The following is a 26,384-nucleotide window of genomic DNA, read 5'->3' as shown; positions in this document are numbered from 1 at the left end:
CTGCAGAGGTAGGGCCTGTGCAGAAAGAGGAAGAAAGACGCAGAAAGAAGCAAGAGAAATGCAGAAAGAGGCAACAGAAGTCCAGAAATATGAAGAAAGGTACAGAAAGAAGAAAGATACACAAAGAACCAACAAAGGAGCAGAAAGAGGTCTTGTTGCAAAGTCATCCAGTGCCCCCAACTTTTTGCTGACCGGTGTTGGTGGTAACTGACTCTGACTAACCAGGTCCGGAGCCAGTGTTATGCTGAAAGACACTTGAATACAGTGAAAATACCTTCATACACTATGGTACACTGTGGGTTGGGGTACCCCTGTGATTGGCATGACCTCCCTTGTATGGCTCTAGTGCATAATAGGGCAGGGGGGTTAAAACTACCTCTAACTAAGAGGTGCAGAAGGAGGCAAAAGAAGTGAAGAAAGAAGCAATAGAGTGCCGAAAGAGACAAGAGAGGTACAGAAAAAAGCAAGTGAGGTGCAGAAAGAGCAGTGCAAAAAAACACAACATATGTATAAGAAGAGGCAAAAGGGGGCAGAAAGGGGTAGGAGAGGTACAAAAAGAGGCAAGAGAGGTACAGAAAGAGGCAGGAGGGTGCAGAAAGAAGGAAGAAAATTGCAGAAAGAGGCAAGAGAATTGCTGAAAGAAGCAACAGAGGTGTAGAAAGAAGCAAGAGAAGTGCAGAAAGAGGCAATAAAGGTGCAGATAGAAGCTAGAGCAGTGCAGAACTAGGGGAGAGGGGTGGAGAGAGAGGCAAGAGGGGTGCAGAAAAAAGGTAGGAGTGGTACACAAAGAGGCAAGAGAGGTACAGAAAGAGGCAGGAGGGTGCAGAAAGAAGGAAGAGAAGTGCAGAAAGAAGTAACAGAGGTGCTGAAAGAGGCGCAAAGGGCACAGAAAGAGCAAGGGAAGTGCAGAAAGAAGCAACAGAGGTACATAAACAGGCCAGAAAGGTGCAGACAAAGAGAACAGGGATGCAGATAGAGGAAAGAGAGGTGTAGAAAGAGAAAAGAGTGGTGCAGAAAGAGGCAAGAGATCTGCAGAAAAAGTAACAGGTGCTGCAACAGGCAGGTGAGGTGCAGAAAGAGGCTAGAGATCTGTAAAAAAAAGCAACAGATGTGCTGGAAGAGACAATTGAGGTGCAGAAAGAAGCAAGAGAAGTGCAGAAAGACGCAATGGAAGTATAGAAAAAAGCAGCAGAGGAGCAGAAAGAGGCAAAGGGATGCAGAAAGAGGCAAGAAAGGTGCAGAAAGGGGAAACAGAGGCACAGAAAGAGGCAAGAGAGATACAGAAACAGGCATGAAAGGTAGAAAGAGGGAACAGGGGTGCAGAAAGAAGCTAGAGAGGTACCGAAAGAGAAAAGAGAGGTGCAGGAAGAGGCAAGTGATCTGCAGAAAAAAGCAACAGAGGTGCTGAAAGAGGCAAGTGAGGTACAGAAAGAGGCAAAAGATCTGTAGAAAAAAGCAACAGGGGTGCTGAAAGAGGTAAGTGAGGTGCAAAAAGTAGCAAGAGAGATGCAGAAAGAAGAAAGAGAAGAGCAGAAAGAAGTAACAGGTGCTGGAAGTGTCAAGAGAGGTGCAGAAAACAAGCAACAGAGGTGCTGAAAGAGGCAAGTCAGCTACAAAAAGAAGCAAGAGAGGTGCAGAAAGAGGCAATAGAAGTGCAGAAAGAAGGATTAGAGGTGCACAAAGAGGCAGGATATGTGCAGAAGAGGAGATAGCAGTGCAGAAAGAAGCAAAAGAGGTGCTCAAAGAGGCAAGAGGGATGCAGAAAGAGGCACGAGCAGTGCAGAAAGAACTAAGAGAAGTGCAGAAAGAAGCAACAGAGGTGTAAAAGGAGGCATGAGGAGTGCAGAAAGAAGGAAGACAAGTGCAGAAAGAAGCAACAGAGGTGCTGAAAGAGGCATGAAGGGTGCAGATAGAGTCAAGAGAAGTGCAGAAAGAAGCAACAGAGGTACAAAAAAGGCAAGAGTGGGACAGAAAGAGGGTAGAGAAGTGTAGATAGAGGATAGAGAGTTGCACAAAGTGGGAAGATGGATGAAGAAACAAGCAACATAGGTGTAGAAAGAAGCAAGAAAAGTGTAGAAAGAGGCAAGTGAGATCTAGAAACAGGCAAGAAAGGTACAGAAAGAGGGAAGACACGTGCTGAAAGAGGCAACAGGGATGCATAAAGAAGCAAATGAGGTGCAGAAAGAGGCAATAGACATGCAAAAAAAGGCAAAAGAGATACATAAAGAGACAACTGGTGTGCAGAAAGAAGCAAGACATGTGCAGAAAGAAGCATGAAAAGTGCAGAATGAAGCAACAGGTGTGCAGAAAGAGGCAAGAGAAGTGTAGAAAGGAGCAAGTGAGGTGCAGCAAGAGACAACAGAGGTACACAAATAGGCAAGAGGTGCAGAAACAGGCAAGAGAAGTGCACACAGAGGCAAGAGAATTGCTGAAAGAAGCATCAGAGGTATAGAAAGAAGCAAGAAAAGTGCACAAAGAGGCAAGTGAGATGTACAAACAGGCAGGAAAGGTACAGAAAGAGGGTAGACGAGTACAGAAAGAGACAACATGGGGTGCAGAAAGAAGCAAATGAGGTGCAGCAAGAGGTAACAGACGTGCAGAGAGAGGGAAGAAAACTTCAGAAAAAGGTAAGAAAATTTCAGAAAGAGGCAAAAGAGGTACATAGAGAGACAACAGGGGTGCAGAAAGAAGTAAGAGAGGTGGAGAACGAAGCATGGAAAGTGCAGAATGAAGCAACAGGGGTGCAGAAAGAGGCAAGAGAAGTGTAGAAACAGGTAGGGGAAGTGACAAAGAAGCAAGAGAATTGCTGAAAGAAGCAACAGAGGTGTAGAAAGAAGCAAGAAAAGTGCATAAAGAAGCAAGTGAGATGCAAAAACAAGCAGGAAAGGTACAGAAAGAGGGAAGGCGAGTACAGAAAGAGACAACAAGGATGCAGAAAAAAGCAAATGAGGTGCAGAAAGAGGCAACAGATGTGCAAAATGAGGTCAAGAGAAGTGCTGAAAAAGAAGAAACATGCAGACAGAAGCAACAGAAATGCAGAAAGAGGCAAGAGAGGCACAGAGGGAAGCAAGAGTGGCTTGCACACCATTAGTACCAATTTAACACCCACATTTAGCGATAAGTAACAGGTGACCATCTTAGGTTTGCAGAGGGCCTTCCACCACACTGTAACACTAGTTGCTGCATTTTTGGTAACGTTTGACCCTTTTCAGCTAAAAACAAGGCTTTTTTTGTTCTAATCAGCAGATTAGGGTGCAGATGATACAATTATGTGGCTAATGCAGAAAATGTATAATTGTGCAATAGTCGGTGCAGCCAAACAGTCACATTATTCCAGTGGCCCTACTCATACCTCTGACTAGGTCCACAAGTGCTCCTCAGTGATCCCATCCTTTTTTGTCTCACTGAGTTCATAGTTGAGCTTCTATGGAAACTAGGAAGACTAAACCTGAGGTTACCAATCCACAACACAGACTACCATACCACATAATCACTCTCCATAACACATAATCCCACTCTACATAATTCCCATACACTAAATACCACATGATTTCTATCCATATAATTGTACTGCTCAACATACCACATAATTCCAATACACACAACGTACATCCACTCCACTCCAAAAAACATTAGTAAAAAACCTTTGCATTTATAACTCCAATAGCTCTAATTCTCACAAATGTGAAACCTATTAGATTGCAAACACTTCTTTAAATAATAGTCGTGTTTGCAGAGTGGTGGAGAAAGGATGCTGGGCCTCCGACCAGCGCTCAGGAATTCCGGTATGTAGGGCTTACAGGAGGTACCAATAGGTCTTCTTGGCCCCCAAAGTCACTCAGGAGTAAATTGGACTTCATCCCTTTCCCATAGTCTGCCAGGGGGCATGTTTGCAGAATGGTGGAGAAAGGGGGGCATGGTCTCAGAAGACGTCTTAGCAATCCCACTGTGCGGGACTTACTGGAGGTAACAAGAGGGATAGTTGGCCCCCAAGGAAATCCTTGGGGGCCAACTACCCCTCTTATTACCTCCACTAAGTCCCATACAGCAGCATTGCTAATTTTGAAGAGCAGACCACTGCTCCTGTGCCCACCACTCTACAAACATGCTCCCTGGCATGCTCTTGGAAGGGAATTGAAGTCCCCTTCTCTGCTGGGGATCCTTTAGGGGCCAACTAGCCTACCTCTTACCTCAAGTAAGCCTACGCAGTAGGATTACTGAGAGGTAGAAAAAGGGCACGCCCCCTTTCTCCACCACTCTGCAAACACGCCCCCTGGTGCGTTCTAAGTTGGGGATTAAGTCCCCTTGAATACTGAGGGTTCCTGGGTCCAACTAGCCCACCAGCTACCTCCAGTAAGTGCCACACAGCTGGATTGCAGAAAGGTTGTCCACGGCCATGCTCCCTTTTTTACGCCACTCTGCAAACGCGCCTCTTGGTGCACTGCTGATCAGGGGATGAAGTCCACTTGTGTCCTGCGGTCTTCAGGACACAAGAAGACCTCATCGCCCCACCACCAGTGCGCCAAGAGGCACGTTTGCAGAGTGGTGTAAAAACGGACATGGCCTCAGACCACCTCCCTGAAACACAGCGTTCAGCGGGCAGCGTTCACTGATATAGTCTACATAATTTGTTCGATGAACAGAGGATTATCTGAAGGGGGTGGTAGATAGTGTGTAGTGTATATATTATCTTGTCATTGTTCAGGATTTTGAGTTCCAGGTGTTCATAAGAGGACATCAATGCCGAGTGCATCTGTCTCAAGCAGAGACTAGAATCGATGGATGCAGGCAATGCCACCTCCAATTTTACCAAGTCTCTCCATTCTAATTATGTCATAGTTGGGGGGAACAAGAATGTCCAGGATTGGTGTTGAAGTTTCAGTTTAGGATCAGGAGGTGTAGTTCTTGTGAGAGTATGAAGTTTGCAATATGAGCTGCATATCTTACAGCTGATATGCAATTAATAACCATCTATTTGATGTGTGATTTGGTCACAACGGTTTCGAGGTGTGAGGTTTTGGACAGATAGTAAGTTTTCCTTGATCACAGATCTAAGGTTGACACTGGGTTCCCTAAATGGATTGGAGGGAATAGTTTTCTTTATTGAATGTAGAGGCAGCAGATTCAATACGATTTTTAAGATAGTAATAGAGAATGAATTTCCACATCAGTAGGGTGATCAGTAACCCTGTTTGGTCTGGAATGATTGTTAGGATATGGTCAAGAATTCCAGTGAGGATTCCCTATGTTATCCATAGCCGAGATTTCCCTTCAGAAGTATTTGAGCACTGTGGAGGGATTAGGTTGATTAATCTTCAAAGTCATACCGAAATCTCCAAACTTCTGCATTTAAAAAATAAGTGTAATAAGATCTGGGGGCTCTCTTCAAGTATTTTAAGATCATTCTTGATATCAGCCAGCTTATCCTCGCTGTAGGGAGGGTTTATTGTGTACATGCGAGGTATGGTGGTATCCTGTGAATGAGAATGATATCCCTCTGAAGGGAGAGAGGAAGGAGGAAAAGATCATTCCTCATAAGAAAGGAGGAATGTATTGTGGGAGTTGACGTGCATTTGCTGGATCAAGGGTGGTGTATTTGAGGTGAGGTGTGAGAGATGAGTAGTAAGAGGTATCAAATTGAGACCTGTACTGAGTGACAGATTGTAAGTCCGATGAGACTTGTGGGTTGGTGGGTGTGTTGCAGGAGAGGGATTTACCTAGGTTATTGTTATTGCAAACTATAGCAGATGTTTCACTGCCATATATTTAGAGGAATTAGGGAGGTTCAATGAGTTGGGTTATAGGTATACTTTAGAAGATATAAGCAGCCTTGGTTGAACCTCAGAAGATTCCCCGTTGTGACTGTGTAAGTTCCACCTGATCTGTGGTAGGAGATGGAAGATGATGTACAGGAGGTAGCATTGGTAGCAATGCATTGGGGTTCCACTGTAGTTGTTAGAACTTGATCTTGTAGTAAAGGAATTGTTAACCAGTGAATTTTTAATCCTCATTAACAATTTTTCGCATTGTTCTCAGTTTTGATCCTATGATTGAATAAGAATGATCCCATTGTTGTATAACGGAAATGGCGAGATCAGCTTTCAAGATTGGAGAGGGAATAATGCATAGTGTAAAACTGTGAGCTCCAAACGGACTTTAACTTTCAAGGCATTTGATGCATATGATGGCTCCATTTCAATTCTCCCTTTCGATGAATAGAGATCCATACTACCAAAGGCAGGTGTTATGTAATGATTGCACTCGAAGACTGAGCTACAAGTATCCCTGCTACAGCACTAACTTCTGACCAGCAACATCAGATAAACACGTTTCCACTAATGCCCCAAAACACTCATCCATCCATCTATATGCTAAAAAACATTTATCTATTGAAATACTTATTCAAACCCACATAAATTTTGATGTGGTTGAACACAGAGGCTTCTGTTAAAAAATGGAAAAATATATTACACCTCTTAACCCTTTCATTAGCGCAATATTACACTTTTTACAAATATAATGAAGGTCACTCTCAAGAGTGCAGAACAAGACGAATGGTCACACTTGCCTGTAAAATTTGTGTTTTGTTCCTCCATTTAATCAGCAGATTCTTGTAGAGCAAGGCTCCAGTTTGCTGACACACGCTGACTTGTCTCCGAAGCATTTTCAACAGTTCACTTGAGAAAAAAGAAATGCTTCAGTTATTAACAATAACATCAATAAAATGTTGAGATGCTATATGACGCTGCCACTAAGAAGAAGTAAAAGAGAGACCCATCTGAGATTCCCTACACTTTTACCAGACATATCAAAGTCATTACCGTGGATGATCTCCAAAACACAAGCCAAGATTTAATATGAATTTGTGTCAGGGTTGCATCAGTTTTGTGGTGCAGTCTCACACAGAATCCATTTTAGCATTTACTGAGCAACACACAATTGATTTGCATGGCTTTGAGTGGTTTAGAAAAATACAATGCAAGGCGGAGTAGCAACTTGTGTTACTGTGCTCCATTGCGTGAACTACTAATAAGAATAATCCCAGTGTATACCTTGATATGACAATTGCATCATTCCCTTTCATTCCTAGGTGTAAGAGACATTTGTCCAAATCCTTATTTTTTCCTTTTACAGCACCCTGTCCCAAACATTTCCTTAATACATTGGTGCCTAAATAGTGTGACTACAAACAGGTATTTGGAGGGAACATCTCCTATATCAAGCAGATCACTTTCCAAAGCTTGTTATATTAAATTCAAACTAAGCGGCAGAGATATTATTTTTAATACTTTATCTTATGGGGTAACATCAAATAACAGGTATGAATCCCTACTTTAGCACACAAAGAATCCATGTGAACAACAGTACACTGTGGTCTCCCAGATTTAATAAAAACAGAGACCAGTAACATGCAGATGCTATAGTTGATTGCTCAGTAATAAATTCGGAATTTCCCTTATTTCAGCAAATAATCCACCACTTAGGCCCTCATTAGGACTGGAAATATTCCACTTGGAGTATTAACTCCAGGGAGGGGGTAACGCCGCCCTGAGCCATTCCAAGCAGTATGATGTCTCCAGACCTGATTATTCTTGATATAGAGATACTGCACCCAATTTCATTTGTTGTGTATGTGCTGCCAGAGAAAGTGATAGTGGGGCTCAGAGAGGAGCACAGTCCGGCTCTGCCTGACCCCCACAGCACCATGGGGGAACCGAGACTGCTCCTCCTGTACTAGCTCAACCCTGTCCTGATTCCCCGACTACCTGGCCTCCAATTCCCCAACCCACCTGCCTCCACCTGCCCTTCTGTTGATGTTATTCCCCTGCTCGAAGCATACAGAAAATGTCAGCAGATATGTCCCTATAATTGCGAAAAATACATTGGTGCTAATGGTTGTTCCTTTTTCCAGGGAAAAAACTTGTATCTGTCTGATGTTGGCGTAGGGATAATGCCCAGAGTCAGAGGTTTCATTCCCCCCAGCTTCCTCGCACCAAAATTCAGTAAACTAGTGAGAGCCTTAGTGATTTCCGTTCATTACATTTTCAACTGGATTTTTCAATATATGAATAGGTGAAGGCTACAATTAAGGCTAAATCAGGGCTGTCTTTAGGACAGTGCAACCTGTGTCACCACATCGGGCTCTGAGCTATGAGGGGGCCCTCTGTTATGAAATATCTTATGGGTTTAAAAGCAGCTGCTGTACAGTTCCTTGTGTGTCTAACAATTTCCAGGCAACAATAAACATCTCAAGATAACTCTGGTGAATAATGTTCCTGATGGAGAGAGATTGGAGTTTGTCTTGTGACAGTTTTGACTTATTATAGAGTGATAATATGCCTGCTGCAAAGCATGTGTACTATGCAGATTACACAATTGTATTTTATGTAGATAAAGCATTGGGTTAATGCTTTTGATACTTGCAGTTCATAAGTTATAGTAATGTAGCACAGTGAGTTAGGAACTGTTATCAAAGAGCTGCATGCAAATTGCAAGGTATAGGGTAGAACATTATGGGGCAGATTTACAAGCCCCTTGTGCCACTTTAGTGTCATTATTTTAACAAGGGAAAAATGGTGCAAACGTGCTGCAAGGGGCTTGTGAATCTGCCCCTATGTTTTTCCCAGCCTTTCAATATTCTAATGTTGCTCAAAAGGCTTCATTTTAAAACTATGAAAATAAACTCCTATTAGCCAACACTGGTGGACCAGCCAGCATTTGGGTGGTCCTCCTCAAAAAAATGTGACTTGCTCTTCCATATTTTTTCTGATCTTGTTTTTGTTAACCTTAGGACTCTGTGCACCTTACCACTGCTAACGAATACTAAAGTGCCTGTGCCTACTCTTTAAAACATGATAACATTGGCTTATTAACAATTGGAATATTTAATTTCTTTCAAGTCCCTAGTAAAGTGGTGCTACATGTACCCAGGGCCTGTCTATTACATGCTACTAGTGGGCCTCCAGCAATAATTGTGTCAACCACTGAAGTAGCCCATTAAAAATGTCTAAGGATTGCCATTGCAGCCGTTGTGTGCAGTTTTAAACTGCCATGTTGACCTAGCAAAATTATACTTTTGCCAGGCTCAAACCTGCCTATTTAGATATAAGTCACCACTAGTATAGGCCCTAAACAGCCACAAGACATGGTGCAATGTATCTAAAACATAGGACATATAATTTTAAGTTTTAGACGTACTGGTAGTGAAAAACCTTTACACTTGTTCACGACTTCTTCTCCCATAGGATAACACTTGAGTTGAGTTATTATATTTAACCCCTTCCATGCGGGGCTTGCTGCACAGTGGAGCTCTGGGCGTAAAACAACGATCCGTTCTCGGAGTTTGCGAATTTTCGGCAACTTCGCGGCGAGCGCGAAGCTGTCGACTACTTCGCAATTTACAGCGTAGCGTAGTAGTTTTTCTTCCTCGCGCGCTCAATAGCATTCTCGCGTGCGCGGTAATGACTTACCGTGGTTCTGCGTTCGCTTTCTCGCTTTTCTCTCCCGGTCGCGTTCGCAACGATGTTTGGAATGCGGCCGCACAATCCCATGCGACTTTGAGAACATGATTACGTCATTCGGACGCGCGAACATGTCATTAGGACATGCGACCCTCCTTGCAGCGCCATGTTGGTAAGATCGCGTTTCCGAACACGCAGAAACTGCAATCTGGCACAGAATATCTCCCGAGCATGTTAAAATCTTCCCAAAATGTTCATTTAACCGCTCAGATTGTGATTTGGCTGTATTTTTTTGGGCTAGGAGTCCTCTTTTTGTTTCTACTCTTTTTTTCAAGAGAAAGGAAGTGCCCCTGAGTCTCCAACTTCCTGTTCCTGTCCACCAGGCTCCTCCCAGTGCTTTGTCCATGTGGTGTTCACCTTCATTTGGAATTGGAGCTGGAAGGATCACTCTTTGTGTATGTCTGCTGCATCATAGCATTTAATTGGATTTATTGAGGAATTTTGGATTTGAACTTTTCTTTTACAAGTAAGTTTGAGAATTGATAATTGGTGTACTGTAAATGTTTTTTTGTTTTTTTTTTAACTACAGTTTTCTGTGCTACTCAATCTTTCTTAAAAATTATTATTGAGGGAGGCCTGTACTTTCATGAGGGGACAAGTTGTATGTGTTTGAAATTTCATCCAGTAGGCCTAGAGGTACCCAAGGGTCCACCCATGTTTCTGTTGTGTCTGTAAAACATCATGGATGGCATTGGATTTAATTGCATACTCTGTTGTAGTGGAATTTAATTATTTTTTTTGTAAAATTAGGTAACCCTAGTAGTTCATGTAGTTAGTTTAGGCCTGCTTGAGTTCATTTACTTTCTTTGGGTGGCTTGGCAAGGTGGTGGTGGCCATTTTGTGTTTGTAGCCACTGTGTTTTTGCCATAGGCCTCCAAGCTTGTGGCCTACTCTGCCAGTAGGCCCAAGGGTACTACTAGAGTCCTCATCATGTGGGTGCATGAAAGTTGTTCAACTGATTTTGGGGTGTTTAAGTTGTAAGTGTAACATCACAGGTCATGGATGGCTTTGGATTGATTAGCAAAATATGTGTTTGGTGTTGAATTGCAGGTTTTGGGTGTGTGTTGAATAATATGGCTTTTTCTGCGCACTAGGTAAACCTAGAATTCAGCTCGCGTAGTTTTGGTAACTTTGCACAGTGCTACAACGCGACCTTACAGTTTTTGTCTTTTTTGCGCGCTCAATGTGCGTGTTCGGGCACGCGATAACGACGTTTTGCACTGTTCGCGCTGCCGAACACGCCGAATTTGCATTCTCGTGAGCAATATCTCTCGAGTTGCCTAAAACGTTCCCGAAAATGTAGATGCTGTTCATTTTGCTAAAAGAAACTCCTCAGGTTGTCATTTGGTAGTAGTTTTTGGAGCATGGACCACTTACTGTTTCTGTCCTCTATGTACTTTGTTGTTTGAGGGTGGCCTGACCATGTGGGCGGCTTGGCGGCCATTTTGTCAAGCCAAGCATTGTCCTTTTGCCATAGGAATGTATTGTCTGTCTTCTCTTTCTTTTCATGTTTTTGGGGGTGGCCACCAGGCCATGTGGGGGCGGCCATTTTGTGTGACCTTCCATCGTGGTTTAGTTTTTTTGCCACAGGCCTACAAACTTGTGTGATTTTTTTCTGCCACTAGGCCTAGAGTCCCAGAGATAGTCAGCGGGATGCTTGATGTAGCGTTGTCCATTTTGTCTGTTGAATTTAACATCATTTGATTTAGGGCATGGGTGGCAATGCATTGAATTTTCAAATGTGGTGTTTGGGGTGTAGTTAACTGTTTGGGTGAAAACTCTAAATGCCTTTGTTGTTGTGTTACTTCCAAACCTTGTAGCCATGGGGATTTTCTTTTTTGCATTTACCTGTGATGTGTAACAGGCATCCTCCTTTTTCTGGCTTTATGGGGTTATTGATAGACCTGCTTGAGTTTATTTAAATTGTATGTACTTTCTTGTTGGTGGGCTGGCCATGGGGCTGGTGCCCATTCCCATTTGGTGAAGCCATGCATTTTGCTTTTCCCATAGGCCTGCTTTGTCTGTTTTTTATTTTTATTCCTTTCTTATTTTTTTATTCCTTTTCTTTTTTTTATTGTGACCGCCTTTCCATGTTGTGGCGGCCATTTCCTGGTACTAGTAGTAGCCTCTGTGTTTTTGCCATAGGCCTCCAATCTTGTGGCCTACTCTGCCAGTGGGTGCATGAAAGTTGTTCAACTGTTATAGGGGTGTTTAAGTTGTAAGTGTAACATCATTTAGGTCATGGATGGCTTTGGATTGATTAGCAAAATGTGTGTTTGGTGTTGAATTGCAGGTTTTGGGTGTGTGTTGAATAATATGGCTTTTTCTGCGCACTAGGTAACCCTAGAATTCAGCTCGCTTAGTTTTGGTAACTTTGCACAGTGCTACAATGCGACCTTACAGTTTTTGTCTTTTTCGCGCGCTCAATGTGCGTGTAGTAGTTTTTGGAGCATGGACCACTTACTATTTCTGTCCTCTATGTACTTTGTTGTTTGAGGGTGGCCTGACCATGTGGGCGGCTTGGCGGCCATTTTGTCAAGCCAAGCATTGTCCTTTTGCCATAGGAATGCATTGTCTGCCTTCTCTTTCTTTTCATGTTTTTTGGGGTGGCCACCAGGCCATGTGGGGGCGGCCATTTTGTGTGACCTTCCATCATGGTTTAGTTTTTTTGCCGCAGACCTACAAACTTGTGTGATTTTTTCTGCCACTAGGCCTAGAGTCCCAGATATAGTCAGCGGGATGCTTGATGTAGCGTTGTCCATTTTGTCTGTTGAATTTAACATCATTTGATTTAGGTCATTGGTGGCAATGCATTGAATTTTCAAATGTGGTGTTTGGGGTGTAGTTAACTGTTTGGGTGAAAACTCTAAATGCCTTTGTTGTTTGTGTTGTTGTGTTACTTTCAAACCTTGTAGCCATGGGGATTTTCTTTTTTGCATTAACCTGTGATGCAGGCATCCTCCTTTTTCTGGCCATATAGGGAGGGATATAGGCCTGCTTGACTTTATTGTTTTCTGGCCTTTACCCATTTACCTGTGGAGAGTGCCCATGTGGAGCTGTGGTGGTAGTAGTAGTGTGCAGTTTTGTTTTTGACAAATTGGCCTGTGTCTTGCCATTGTTCCTGTTGGCTTACTACTGTTCACATCCCCATTGCTATCTGCTGCAGGTCACTGATGCTGCATCCATCCGAAATGATGCACAAATTAAGGATAAACAAGTTGCATTTCCACTACATTTGCATTTTAGTTCTTTGCTATTCTTACTCTTACTGGTTGTACTAATACTTCTAGTAGTTATTAAAATTAAAGCTTCTGCCTTCTTTGCTTGCAGGTGCACAGAAGACTGAAGAGGAGGTGTCTGTCATCATTCATCGCCTGTTCTACTGCCAGACGGACGTCCTTCTGTACTACGTCACGTGTGGTGTGACTAACCTGACCAGACATCATTCTCAGCAAGTTGTGCAACTGAGTGCTGCTGCTGACATTTGAAGAAGATGGGCCCAAAGAAAGCAGGTACCAGGTGAGAAGAAGGAAGAACAGAAGAAGGAAGTGACACTTAAGTCTGGTGTTGACCCAAAAACCTTTTTTGGGCAAAAAAAAAGTACGCCTGCAGCAGCAGTGACAGGGGTCAAAGCTGGGGCCAGCACCTCCGCATCAGTGGGCCCAAGCCACCAACCCAGGCCCAAGCAGATGAGTGGGGAAGAGGTAGCCAGCCTAATGGTGGAGAGCAGTGATACTGAGCCTGAGCTGAACTTATCGCTATCTCAAAGTAGTACACATTCCACGCAAGAGGGAACACAGCAGAAAAGTGGTGAACAACAACCAGCGCCTGCAATAGTAGTTGTTCAACAACCACCGCTCGCAATAGTAGATGCTCAACGAAAAGACTCAGAGCAACCACAACCACCGACTGCAATAGTAGGTGTTCCACAACCACCGCCCGCAATAGTAGATGTTCAACGAAAACAACAACCACAACCACCGCCTGCAATAGTTGTTGTTCAAGAACCACCACCGGCAATAGTAGTTGTTGTTCCTCCCGAAGTCGGGGCAGTTCAGGAAATTGAGCCTGATGCAGAGCAAGAAGAGGCAGCACTTCATGCAGGAGATCTATTGTTTTCCAAATCCCCACCAAGGAAAAGGAGGGTTAGTCCATCGAGTTCTTCGCCAAGCATCCCTTCTGATGATCTTGATACCAATTGGGAGCCACAACAATCTCAGCATGAGAGGGAGAGACATCACAAGAAGACCAGGCTAGGGAAAAGGAAGGTTCCAGGAAGCCTACCACTTATGGAGTGCGATGTTGAGCAGCCGGATAATGATGGTGATGATGATGAGTCAGACCCAGTCATCACAAGCATTACTCCTGGCCCTGAGGACATGGAGACCAACATTTTAACCCTATCAAGAATGGCTGCGACTAGGGATGTAGCACGCATACCACCAACACAGGCCACACCAAAACTACCTCCAGCTTCCATTTTTACATTTGCACACAGCCGGCAGCGTCCTACATCCAGCACAAGTTCCACCTCAGCAGAAGTAGGTAGTGGTACTACTGCGCAGCCACATAGTGAAATTCACCTCACAACCTCCAGTTCTTCCGGCATTGGAAGTGGCACCTCTAGCAGGAGACAAAAGTTAAGCTCCCCAGTGTGGGACTTCTTTACAGTTAGCGCAAATGAGGAGAACATTGCTATATGCTCCATTCGTCATTCCTCTGTTAGTCGTGGTAAGCTTGGTACAAACTATGGTACCGGAGGCCAAATGACCCATATGAAAAAACACCACCCAATCAAGTGGGAGGACCACCTACGTATCATAAAAGCAGGAACCATTAATGTTGGTGGGGAAGCAGTAGAAAGTCCACAGGTCGAACAGGAAGAAGAGGGAGACATTCTATCTGGTAGTGGTACACTAAGTACCCCTGTCCGGCTCCCCAGCACTGCAGTGGTAGATCCCACATCCTCCGCATCAGCAACATCTCTGTGGCACCAGAGTAAGAGTAACCCGGGGACACCAAGGAGTGCGGGTGCGAAGTCTGCGACGCGAATGACAGCATCGGGCACAACAGAAAGAAATACCAAGCAGCGTACCATTGTTAGCATGTTTAGGCAGGAGGGAAAGTACGAGCGCAACCACCCAATAGCACGTTTGTACAATGCTAAGCTTGCTAAAATGTTAGCTCTGGACCTTCTCCCTTTTTCTTTTGTTGAAGGGGTGGGTTTCCTGGAATTTGTGACAACCCTCTGCCCAAAATGGAATGTTCCCAGCCGCTACTATTTTGCCAGAGTTGCTGTTCCAGCACTACACCACGACGTGCTGGAATTGCTTGGAAAAGCCTTGCAGCAGAGTGCTGTGCATAGTATCCACCTGACAACAGACATGTGGACCAGTAGCCAAGCCACTGATTACATGTGCATCACTGCACACTGGATCTCTTTTACAGGTGTTAGAGACAAGATATCTACAGGCCTTGACACTACTGAGATTTTTAATGATACTCGCAAACATGCTACTGTAGCCATGTTTGCTATGGAGACATCGCATACTGCTGCAAACATTTTGGATGAGTTCAACAGCAAGGTCTTTGAATGGCTGCGACCAAAAGGCCTCAATATTGGTTTTGTTGCCCCCGACAATGGCAGTAATGTAGTTAAGGCCATGGAAGATGGTGGCTATTTTAGGGTCCCCTGTTTGGCACACTGCATTAACATTGTGGTTCAAGACTTTCTGAAAAATGAAAGCAAAGTCAGCAGCTTACTGACCATTTGCAGAAGAATCTGCACGCATTTTAATCATTCTTTTAAAGCCCAGAAGCAGCTGAGGGTCATTCAACGTGAGTATAAAATTCCAGTCAAAGCATTCATCCAGGAGGTACCAACACGTTGGAACTCTACTTATTACATGCTTGATCGCCTGTTTGAGCAGTACATACCACTTAATGCTTATGTCATGACAAGAAGATCAGTGGATCCAACTGGTGTTATTAAAGCCATGACAGTTGAGATGTCGCAATGGGACCTCATTAAATGCCTGACAGAGATGCTACTTCCTTTTGAGGTCTTCACACGTGCAGTCAGCAGGGAGGACTGTACTATGAGCCAAGCTATCCCATTGTTGTACATGCTGGAGCAAGAGCTGAAGGAGGTGTCTGAAACATGCGAAGGTGTTGAAGGAAAACTTGAAGCATGTAATTTGGCGAAGTCCTTAGCCGGCCGCTTATCTCAGAATACAAGGATTCAAAATAAGATTGTGTCGCATCAACATTACATTACTGCCACAATTTTGGATCCACGGTACAAATTATTTGTGAACAGTAATGCAGTAATTCCTTTTTCAGAAGGGGATGTTTCCAAGTACAAAACTGTAATAGCCGAGGAAGCCACTGATTTAGAAAACGAACGGCTCTCAATTAGAGGCCTGCCAGTGCCAGCCCAGGACAGTGCAAGTACTACTGAGCATCCTACAGAGTCAAGTTCTTCTTCACAGCATGCAAGCAGTGCGTTTGCTTCCCAGCAGTCACCAACACAAACAATAAAAACAACCGCACCAACAGGATCTGATTCATCAGACACAAGCAAAAAAATAACTGCTTGGTTTCTACAGAAAGGGATGGGTAAGTCCGTTGCTGTCGCAAAGCAAAAAGAGGACGAGCAAACCCGAGCACCAATGAACATTGAGCGGTTGGTCCAGGCCTATCTGGATGACACAACAGAGGTGTTTATGGAGCAAAGCCCATTGGTGTATTGGTATAGGACAAGAAGCCAATGGCCACTGCTCAGCAGGCTGGCGATAAAGTATCTAGCTTGCCCTGTTGCAAGTGTCTCTTCTGACCGTGTTTTCAGTGCTGCTGGTGCCATTGTGACTGTGAAAAGGACCAGTCTCTCGCCCAAAAGCGTGGAGAGGTTAACCATGATAAAAATGAATCAGCACTTGATACCACCAGACTACAAAGTACGTGAATCAGAGCTGGAAGAGCAGAGCAAGTCGTAAGAAATAATTAGTGGGTTACAGGACCTATTTCTGTCGGAAGAACCACCAAGGTTTGAGGACGAGCTCCTCTTCCCTGAAAACTAGGCTTTGCTTGCAGTGCCAAACTTAATCATCATCAATCACAGGTAAGAAGTGAAGTTTGCTAGGAGGTATAATGGAGGAGAGACTGGTAGTACAAATAGGACAAATATAACTCAGTGAGGGGTACCGCATCTATCTGTTGGCATGATGTTGTTACATGTGGTCAATTAATAAATTATTTCAATCAAACACTGGCCGCTGCCCTGCATGTAGAGTAAACCTTATGACGTACAACAGTAACCCCCACCACAAAACAACATCATATGTGTAAGTTGAAAATAAATAACATTTATTGATGTACATAAAAAAAATCCTCCTAGTCCTCTCCTATCCCACCCCTATCCCCACCCTAACCCCAACCAATGTCCAAGTCCAAAGAATGTCCCACAAAAATAACCCCAACACCCAATTCCCACCCACCAACAAAAGTATTAAAAAAGGGGCATTTGAACAGGGTCCATCACAATCGGTGGGCTTTAAGGTGTTTGTCCACCAATATCTTCACACGCTCCTCTAATTGATCCTCCAACTTTGACACCCGGAGGAGAATCTTTTGCCGAAATGCACGGCACCTACATTTGCATCCATGATGTGGGGGGGCGGCAGATGTTGTTAAATGCCGGCGGTGAGCGGATGCCTTACCACGGCGCCATACTCCTGCAGGTGGGGCCTGGCTGGGGCCTGGGGCATTGGTCGAGGCAGCAGCTGCTGTCTCTTCCTCCTCCTCCTCGGCCTCAGCCACCAGCCGGCGGTACTCCTCCACAATGGCCTGCAGTTTCCTTTGCCGGGCCCTGGCTGCCAACTCCTTCCTTGATGGTTTTTGGGAAGGAGTATGAGTATCTATAAAAAAAGAAACAGAATGAAACTCTTCCAAATTAATTCAACACATAGTGGCATAGTAGCACCACCAAGCGCAGTACATACAAATGGTGGCAACTTTTAGTATCTATCTAATCTATCCTCCTACTTCCCCTGCCTGTAACTTTTGTTGAAGTTTTTTCTGGCATTATACTGGCCCTAGTACTATGGGTGGGCTTGAGTACACAGAAGAACACCAGTATTTTTTGTATCTCCTTTTATATTTTCAAAGTAAGACTCTGCTTCCAGTGACAGTCTCCACCTATGATGAATACAATACATTTAGGGGGAAAACAAACAATAAAAATAAATGTCTATCATTCTTTATTATCGCCTTAGCTGGTTTCACTTTCACCAACAACCACCCATGCGTTCACTCCTTCCTTGCCTTGGGTTTTTCATTGTCACAAACTCCGCTCATGATTCTTGCTATCCACTATATCCATGCACCCATACTGTTTTGCCCAACCAGGCATGCATCTTCTCTTTCACCTTCCAGTTCTACCCATCCTTCAACAACCCATGCATCGGATTCATATCAGGCACGTGCATGAACCTTCCAAAGTATCCTTCCATGGTAGTCTTATTACATCTTTCGTCCTTCCTCCTTCCTCCCTAGTTCACTTCTTTCCCTTTTTGTTCAACACATCCCTCATGGTCATCTGACTTTTAGTCTTCTCCATAACTTTCACAGCTGAGTTGGAGTCTGATAGAAGAGGCCTTGCTTACTCAACTCACGCTGGTAATGCTGCAAAGGGTGTCTTCTTCAACCATTGTATATTGTCCAGTACAATTTCAAATTCATACTTTCTTAATAAGTCTCATAGCACAGTGAGGGAAATGTTGTTCCCCTTCCACCTAGTAATGCAAATAAGTAATGAATATAACTTACCACCGCCCACCGCTGAAGTTTCCTCCCCCACTGTTGCTACTGCAGGTGCCGCAGCCACTGTCCCCTCCTGGATGGCATTAGTATCGCCGCTGGCCCCGTCGGCAGTGGCACTGGTCGTTGGTAGTGATTGTGCACATATAAAAGCAAGTACACCTTTTGAGATGCCTGCACAACTTCCCCTATTTTACTAGTTGTACTTCACCAGGAAGGAAGATTGAAAATACAGTTACGTACAACATAAAGCATTGTAAGTGTAACTAGTCCAAATTGCGTACTACTGTTTAGCAGTCATTAGACAGAGTTTAGTTTTACTTTATTAGATGGTCCCTAGGGTCATCTAATGTCTACTCCTACTATAGTCTTTGGAACGTTAGCCTGAGCCATGTAACCATTTTAGAATGATCCGGGTCTACTGTTTTGCCCATGTTGTTACCTTGCAGCTTGTTGTACAGTAAGAAAGACACCTTTGAGGCTTTGCTACCAGTTGTAGTGTTGCATACAACTAAAGAGGTTGACTTACTTACTTACTTACAGTATTGTTAATCCCTTTTGCTTATTCATAATGTTACACTTTTTGGCATAACTGCTAAAAACTGGCATAGTTGTATTCACTGTCTAAAGTGAAACATTTTTCTCCTAGGCAGATGAGAAGATTGCCTTCTACGAACCAGAGATTAGCAGAGCTTTCGAAAGATGCATGTGTAACCAGTATACGTTCAACGGTGAGGGGTCTCCCACAATTCCCAAAGTTCTCTATCGTGCACTAGTTGTACAAAAATGTAGAGTATTTAATCTTCTTTATTTTGCATGGTGGAGCTGGATGTTTTTCATGGAACAACTTACAAGTTACAACAATACAAAGCTTGTTATCAAAAAAATAAAGTTTTTGAACCTGCACATAGACTCTGTGGTATATTTTGAGTGTCTGGGGTGTTGTGGACTTAAACGAGTGAGTGAGCGAAAGGGTCTTCTTCTGTTCTGGGTTGTGTAAGAAAACCATTGGGTATATCTAACTATCTTCTTGTGGGGGTCGGGACTCGGGAGTGGGACAAATGACTATGACTGAGAAACTTAGGTAGGTAGACTGTCGTTGAATTGTGGGTTCTTCTGACTGAGTTCTGTGACTAGGGTGTAAGTAAGGTCCAACCTCCCTATCACCAACATCCTATTTTCTTGTGCATAGTTCTGTATGTGCCTGTGCAGAGAATAACCGCAACAGTAGTAGTAGTATAATAAAACAAAAATTAGTAGGCAAACATCTGGTTGCGCATTTTTGGGGTGGGAATTGACAAAGACTAGAGATTACAGAGGACAACACAAAAGACAGGAGTGGACCCAGTGGCTACAGCTATTCTGTCACAGCTTTATTCCAAAGAATACCTTAACTAAAGAGTGGCCAACAGGGCAAGCTTAGCTAAAGACAGTCTAGCACAGAGAGTTATCGGGCAGAGGCAGTTTGAAGGAATTTAAAGTCAGGGATGGCATTAGATACCCAAAATTTGGAAAACAAATTGAAGACCAAAGAAGGTTTAGCTAACATTTAATTAGGAAGGAGGCTTAATAGGTTTGAAACAATAAGGTGCGTTAAAAAAGTTAGGGAAATATAATTCATAATAATATAAGCACTGGAGGACTTACTGGGGCCAGCAGCAGGATCCTCGGTAGAGGAGCGCTCCTCTGGTGGTTGTCCCGCCGACTCGGACCCCGTCTTCGTGCCCCTGGGTGGTGCTGATCATGTAAGAAATAATAAAGAAAGAGAAACATTGAGTGCTGTGAAACAAATACATCATTCAAAAATCCTCTCAAACATTTTAGGAAACAACAATTGCAATAAAATGTACTTCGAAGTCTAAATAACTACTGGCTTGCAGGATTCATAGACCGTCTACTTATAGAACACTAATCAAATGTTCCATAAACATTCTGATTGCAGAATATACTAACGAAGCCAGTACCACCTGACCTACACCCCCTATTCCAGAATCCAGCCGGGCCAATTGTTCAGTAAGTCGGCATTTCCATTTTAGTTTTGCCCGCAAACATGCATAGATGAGATGGAGGAGTAGGACACATGCATAAATGTGTGCATACACAAAATTGTTGGTTGCTTGCGTCATATGAACTGCTACTGACTGACATGACAATGCTATTGCTGCTAAGCCTACCACTCAGTAAACAAACTGCAAACCGGTTCTATGGAGGGGTGGGATAAATAAGAACTAACTACGCATTCAGTGACAGAGGAGGCGCCGCGTCATGCAGACCGTTAAGAAAATATGAACTAATACTATCCATCCACCACTATTTCACTAAAGGACAATGTAAGGACTAGACTCTAGCAATAGCATTAAATAACTTCAGTTCGCTAAAGTAAACTCTAACATCAATAATCACCAGCCCAAGCTAGCGCACAGTTACAAACCAGTAAGAGAAGTGGCGAGCGAGCAGCACCTGTGTCATACGGTAACAGAAGATTTTGAGACAGAATTGATCTGCAATGTAACTAAGCGCACACGTAATCGTGTTACTTATTCGTCCAAGAATTATACACAATACTTATACTACTATATATACATATATTAATATTACTAGCTACTCACCAAGCCCCACGACCTCGACACCTAGCAGGTCCAACAGGTCCTGCTCCCTGTCCAGAATGTCTGCCCACCGGCGGGCCAGCTGCTGGTGGGTGCGCCGGATATCCGTGCGGCGGAAGACTGCTCGGAGCACCTTCGCCCACCGGCGGTGACGCCACTCTGGCAGGTAACCGGAGCCTGGCCTGCCGCCTGCTGCCAAGGTCAAGGGGAGGTGGCGCTGGATGAAAAAAACCAGGGCGGCCACCTCTGCCTCCCCGAAAAGTTTCCAGGCCTGCACCCCTGCAGGTCGCATTCTGCCGCAAGGCAACCGGCTCTTGGGCGCTGGCGCCTTGCCCTTCGAGCCGGTTCTGCTGCTCCCCTTTGCCATGGTTCTGGGGTGGAGGTGGAGGTGGAAAAGAAGTTAGAACAAAAGGAAAAAAAGGTAGGGGGAAGAAGTAGGAGCTTAAATAAAGAAGTAAAATAAAACAGTAAAAAAGTCAAAAAAAGGTGGAAAAGTAGAAATAAAATGCAAAATATGAACTTAGGGACTGAGAGAGATAGATGATGAGTAAAAAAAGTAAGAAAAACTGTGAAAACAAGTAAGGATTGCAAAGATAAAAGGTGGATAGAAAACTAGGCCCAGAACCATAGCAGATAGTGTGAAAAACAAGATGGCCGTGCCCCTCGCGACCACGTGGGTAAGTTTGCGCGCTATTTCACACAAACACGCACTTTGTCAGCGTGAACAAGGAGTTGTGTTCCCGAACATGACGTGCACAACGTGAACACGTTATGCGCGACCCGGAAGAGGAAATAGGGGACGCGAGCGGGCGGGACAATTGAAAAAAACAAGATGGACGCGCCCATAGCCCACCACATGGGTAAGGTCGCACGCTACAATCCCCCGAGCACGCAGACAGCGCCCCGAACACGCACAACGCTCACCCGAGCAAGAAAAACGGCTCGCGAACGGGTCCAGCAAGCAACTACGCACGCTCGCGAAGCTCGCGTAGTGCGAGAACGTCTTCGCGTAGCTTTGCGTAGTGCGACTACGCATACTACGCCCAGGGTTAGTGCTCATGACGAGCTGAGCTCGTCATGACTCCGCCCACTCCCGTAGAACGCCCGCACTGGGGGGATAGCCCCGCGTGGGCCGTCCGCAGCCCTTATGACGAGATCAGCTCGTCATGAGCACAGCTCCACTGTGCCTCATGATGAGCTGAGCTCGTCATAAGCATGCAAGGGGTTAATAAGCTGCAAATTCCAAATGAGAGCAGTTATTATTTAGGGCCTTATTTTGAGTTTGGCGGTCGATGGACCCCCAAACCCACAGTGGTGTTTCTGCTGCCATTACACCAGTGGTTCGACTGCCTTGTAACAGTTTGTGCAGTCGGACCCCCATGGGACCACTGCTGCCTGCAGGGATCCGGGATCCCCGATGGTCTTGCAGCGGTCTGTGGACCCTAATATGCTGACAGTATATTACTATAAAGTAAATTAAGAGTTTCCTCATGCCACAGTTTTCGTGAAGGTGAGCCCGCCATTAAAAGTATGGTGTAAGGAAACAAAGGAGTGCCATACAGGGCCCCCAGTGCCTCTGCGCCATGGGGTGCATGCAGGGGGTCAAATGGTGTGCCCCCTGTCTACATGCGCCCCCAGTTCCTGCAGCGCATGGACTTGACAGTCTACGCCCTGCAGGAATGTGCAATGGTGTTCCCATTGCAGTGCCTTGCAAAGGCTCACATGTGAGCCTTATCACTGCACCGCCATGGGCCAGCTGTCGCAGGACCACCTGACCTGGATTCCTATCAGAATTGACCGGTGGTCGCATTATGGCTTTGGAGGTGTGGTAGTGGGGCGCTGGAGGGGCAGCCCACTACTACACCGCCAAAGTGATAATAAGGCCCGTAGTGTTTTTGGAAATGTAATGAAAAACAGTTTTTATGGTAAAGTTGGATTTTGAATTATATTTTGAAAATGCCACTTTAAGAAAGTTAGTGCGTGCAGCCCGTCTCTGGGTCACATGACTGGGTGTAGTTTGCAGTTGGTTTTGTGTATTCCTACCATCAAACCACATGCAAAAGAGAGCTTAAGTGTGCCTAGATGGGCCATCACTGACAGGATAAGAGGATGGAGTTAGGCACAGCCCCACTTATACCTGAATAGGCTGTGTCATGCCTTCACACAGGATTGCATACCACCTGTAGTTAGTCTGGAGCCAGGCCATCGAAGACAGGAAACCTGAGCACTTCAAAGGGAAATCCTCTAGAAGTTTCTCCCACTTCAAAGAAGGCACCAGGTATAAATATCGAACCTCAGACACCAACGCTTGTGAAGCTGTTGAAGACTCTGCCAGGAAGAAGTACCCTATCACCACCAATCCATGGGCTTGTGGAGAAATTCAACAAGACCCTTAAATGCATGATTAAGTGGGAAATCCTCCTACCATGCCTACTATTTGACTACAGAGAGGTGCCACAGAAGGAGGTTGGGTTTAGCCCGTTCAAACTCCTCTGTGTACACCTGTTAAGGGACCTCTCTGCCTTGTAAGTGCTAGGTGGGAGGAAGCTCCTAGGAAGCCCCCTTAGGATATGGTCCACTACATGCTGACTCTCTACAACCAGATGCATTGCTCCTGGAAAAAGGCGAAGGACAACCTTACAGCCAGTCAGGATGCCCTGAAACTCTGGGACAGCTTTAACCTGTCCAGAAGAATGGGTTAAGGAGCCTGCAGAGCCCAGAGCTCTACAGGATTGCTGGACAGGCCCATATAAGGTAAAAGAGCAGAAGGGAAAATTCACCTACCTGGTGTATCTCAAGACCCCTAGGAACTCCTTAAGGTTGAAGGGTGCTTCACATAAACCACCTCAAACCCCACTTTGAGAGGTCTGAAGTCAACATGCTATTGGTGACAGATGAACGGGTGGAAGAGGAGCGTGAACCTCTCCCTGACCTCCTGTCTACCCATGAGCATGATGATCAGTAGATGGTCTTAACTTCTCTCCTACTCTGACCGCAGAGAAGCAGAGGGAATATCTCTAGTGGTTGGGGCAGATTTCCTCTGTGTTCTCCCTCACCCCAAGGCTTATACATTTGTGGACCCACTACATAGACACTGGAGACAATTAGCCTGTCAAAAATAACATTTACAGGCTGTTGGATACGTTTCAAGTTCAAGTTTCTTTATTTCCAGCATAGGTACTTAAAACCATTGCAAAATTTCTACATAAAACACAAAAATATATTTGCAATTACAACAGTGTATGTATGGTTTCCTCCAAGTTCCCTGCAATTTTTTTTTCTTTTAGCTTAAAAACAGGAATCTTCAGATTAAAACCAAATTAAAACCAGATGTTGAATAAATCTTTACAAACATAGAATCGGAGTTACTTGTAATCGTAGAATGTGTCCTTATATGTCTGGATAATATAATTTGCAGACTCGTGTTCCTTTGGACCATAAATTTCTTTTGCCGGTCATCGTGCTTGTGTTGGTCAGGTTTTCTCCATTTATTGAAAGAGTTATCCCTTTGCTGCTGGCAGTATGTTCTTAATATGGTCTGGTTAGGGACATATTCCTATTGGTGGTTTACTACCCAGGCCTGGTTCAGATTTTGTTGTCGTGGGCATTTGTTGGATAAGGTGAGGGCCAGTGTCAAAGAGGAGGTGTCCAAGATGCTCCAACAGTCCATGGTCCAACTCTGTGGTTCTGTTACCCAAGGGTTCCACCCCAGGCACCATTCCAGGTTCTATCTGGACTATCATTGACTCAATTCCATCATTAAGACTGGCGTACACTCCATCCCCGAGCTGATGAGCTCGTAGACAAGCTGGGCACTGCAATGTTTCTCAGTACATTTCATCTTACATCAGGGTACTGGCAGATTGCTTTGAATGAGAGGGAAAAAGCTAGGTCTGCATTATCAACCCCAGATGGCCACTTCCAGTGTGATTCCCTTTGACTTAAGGAATGCCCCTGCCACCTTTCAGAGGTAGGTCAACAGGGTCCTAGATGGAAAAGAGGCCATCTCTGTCGCCTACTTAGATGACATTGGTGTCTTGAACCCCAGCTGAGAGGAACACCTATACGACATCCAGGAGATGCTTCAGGCCTTGCAGCAGGTGGGGCTGACTATCAATGCCAGTACGTGCCAGAGAGGACAGTGTTCGGTGGCATTTCTGGGCCACATGGGCGGGCACAAGGTGCAGACCTTACAGGCAAAGATTCATTAGCCTGGCAACCCCCTAAAATGCAGACTAAAGTTAGGGACTTCCTGGTTTGTTAAGGCACATGGTACCATTGTTGCCCCTCAAACAGAGCTGACTTCAAATAGGCAGCCCAAAAAAAGTGATCTGGAGAGAGGCCGCTCAGAAAGCACTTTACACCCTCAAGGAGACTCCTGACTTCTCTTAGCAGGAGGTTACATCCCCAGGAGCAGAGGTGGAGTGTGATTGAAAGGAAGGTTCTGCTGTGTTCTGAGCACCGAAGAAGGGAAGACCATACCTGCTTGGGTCTCAAATCCAGGTGTAGATAGACCCCAGGCCCTCAGGGGGCTAATGAAAATGAAGGGCGACAATCTCAAGCTGTTGAGGTGGTCAATGTCCCTGCACGAAATGGGGTCTACGTTGAAAAGCCATCCTGGGTCAGACTATGCCAATGCTGATGGTCTATCCAGGTTTTTTCGGCCTTCGTGACAAGATCACCCAAGACGTTGGGTAACTGTTCCCACTTTCAGCTAGGGGGACACATGTAAAACCTTTCAGCGTTAGTGGTCTTCTCCCAAACCATGTTGCTCTGTGGGCCACGACGCAGCCCGTGGCGCTGCCCGCTTTATCATCGCGAGACGCGGTGCAGCCTGCGACACCCTCTGCGGTGCCTCATGGTTACCCTCCGCAACACTTATGTCCATTCGAGCACACTGCAGCACCACTCGGCAGCCCATTACTGCTCATTAATAAACAGTAGGAACACCGCAGCTCCAATTTTTGACCTGTGGCATCCAGTACTTCTATTTGGCATATTTTCAATCATGTATTGTTTTGCACATTGTTTTTGCACATTTCACTGCGGCTTCCAGGATATTCTCTTGGTGACATCTTGTTCTTCCTCAGTCCTCAGTCCTCTTTCCCAGAGCGCCTTGGAGAGGTCTTTGTTTTGAAGATGGTGACCTTTCCTATTCCTTATGTTTACTTTTCCCTATCCACGAGGGCAACTGTTCATTTCCTGTTACATCACTTCCTGTTATGTCACTTCCTGCCTATGGGTATCTAAGGGGTTGAATCCTTCATTACCTTGCGTTGCATCACTCCTTTCTCCTGCTTATGTGTCTTGGCTCCTGTTGGTGACCCTTGCTCCTGCTTGGGTATTTTTGCATCCAGTTGGTGCACTTTTGTTTCCAGTTGGCACTTCCTGTTCCAGTTTGGATTCCTTTAAACCTTTCACAGCTATTTTGAATTCTTGC

The 26,384-nt window shown here is 44.8% G+C and overlaps 1 protein-coding gene across 1 annotated transcript in view; it reads right to left on the bottom strand.

Moving 5' to 3' along the window:
- Positions 1–26,384, bottom strand: part of LOC144770057 (ATP-binding cassette sub-family A member 10-like) — a 1,719,125-nt gene that overhangs the window by 1,657,793 nt on the left and 34,948 nt on the right. Inside the window, exon 2 of the mRNA XM_078654288.1 lies at positions 6,569–6,677. Within this exon, the coding sequence (XP_078510414.1) occupies positions 6,569–6,664 (96 nt within the window). The 5' untranslated portion in view covers positions 6,665–6,677. The remainder of the gene's footprint in view (positions 1–6,568; positions 6,678–26,384) is intronic.

Source organism: Lissotriton helveticus, chromosome 7 (assembly GCF_964261635.1).
Source record: "Lissotriton helveticus chromosome 7, aLisHel1.1, whole genome shotgun sequence".
NCBI lineage: Eukaryota > Metazoa > Chordata > Amphibia > Caudata > Salamandridae > Lissotriton > Lissotriton helveticus.
This window is presented reverse-complemented; position numbering and strand designations above follow the sequence as displayed.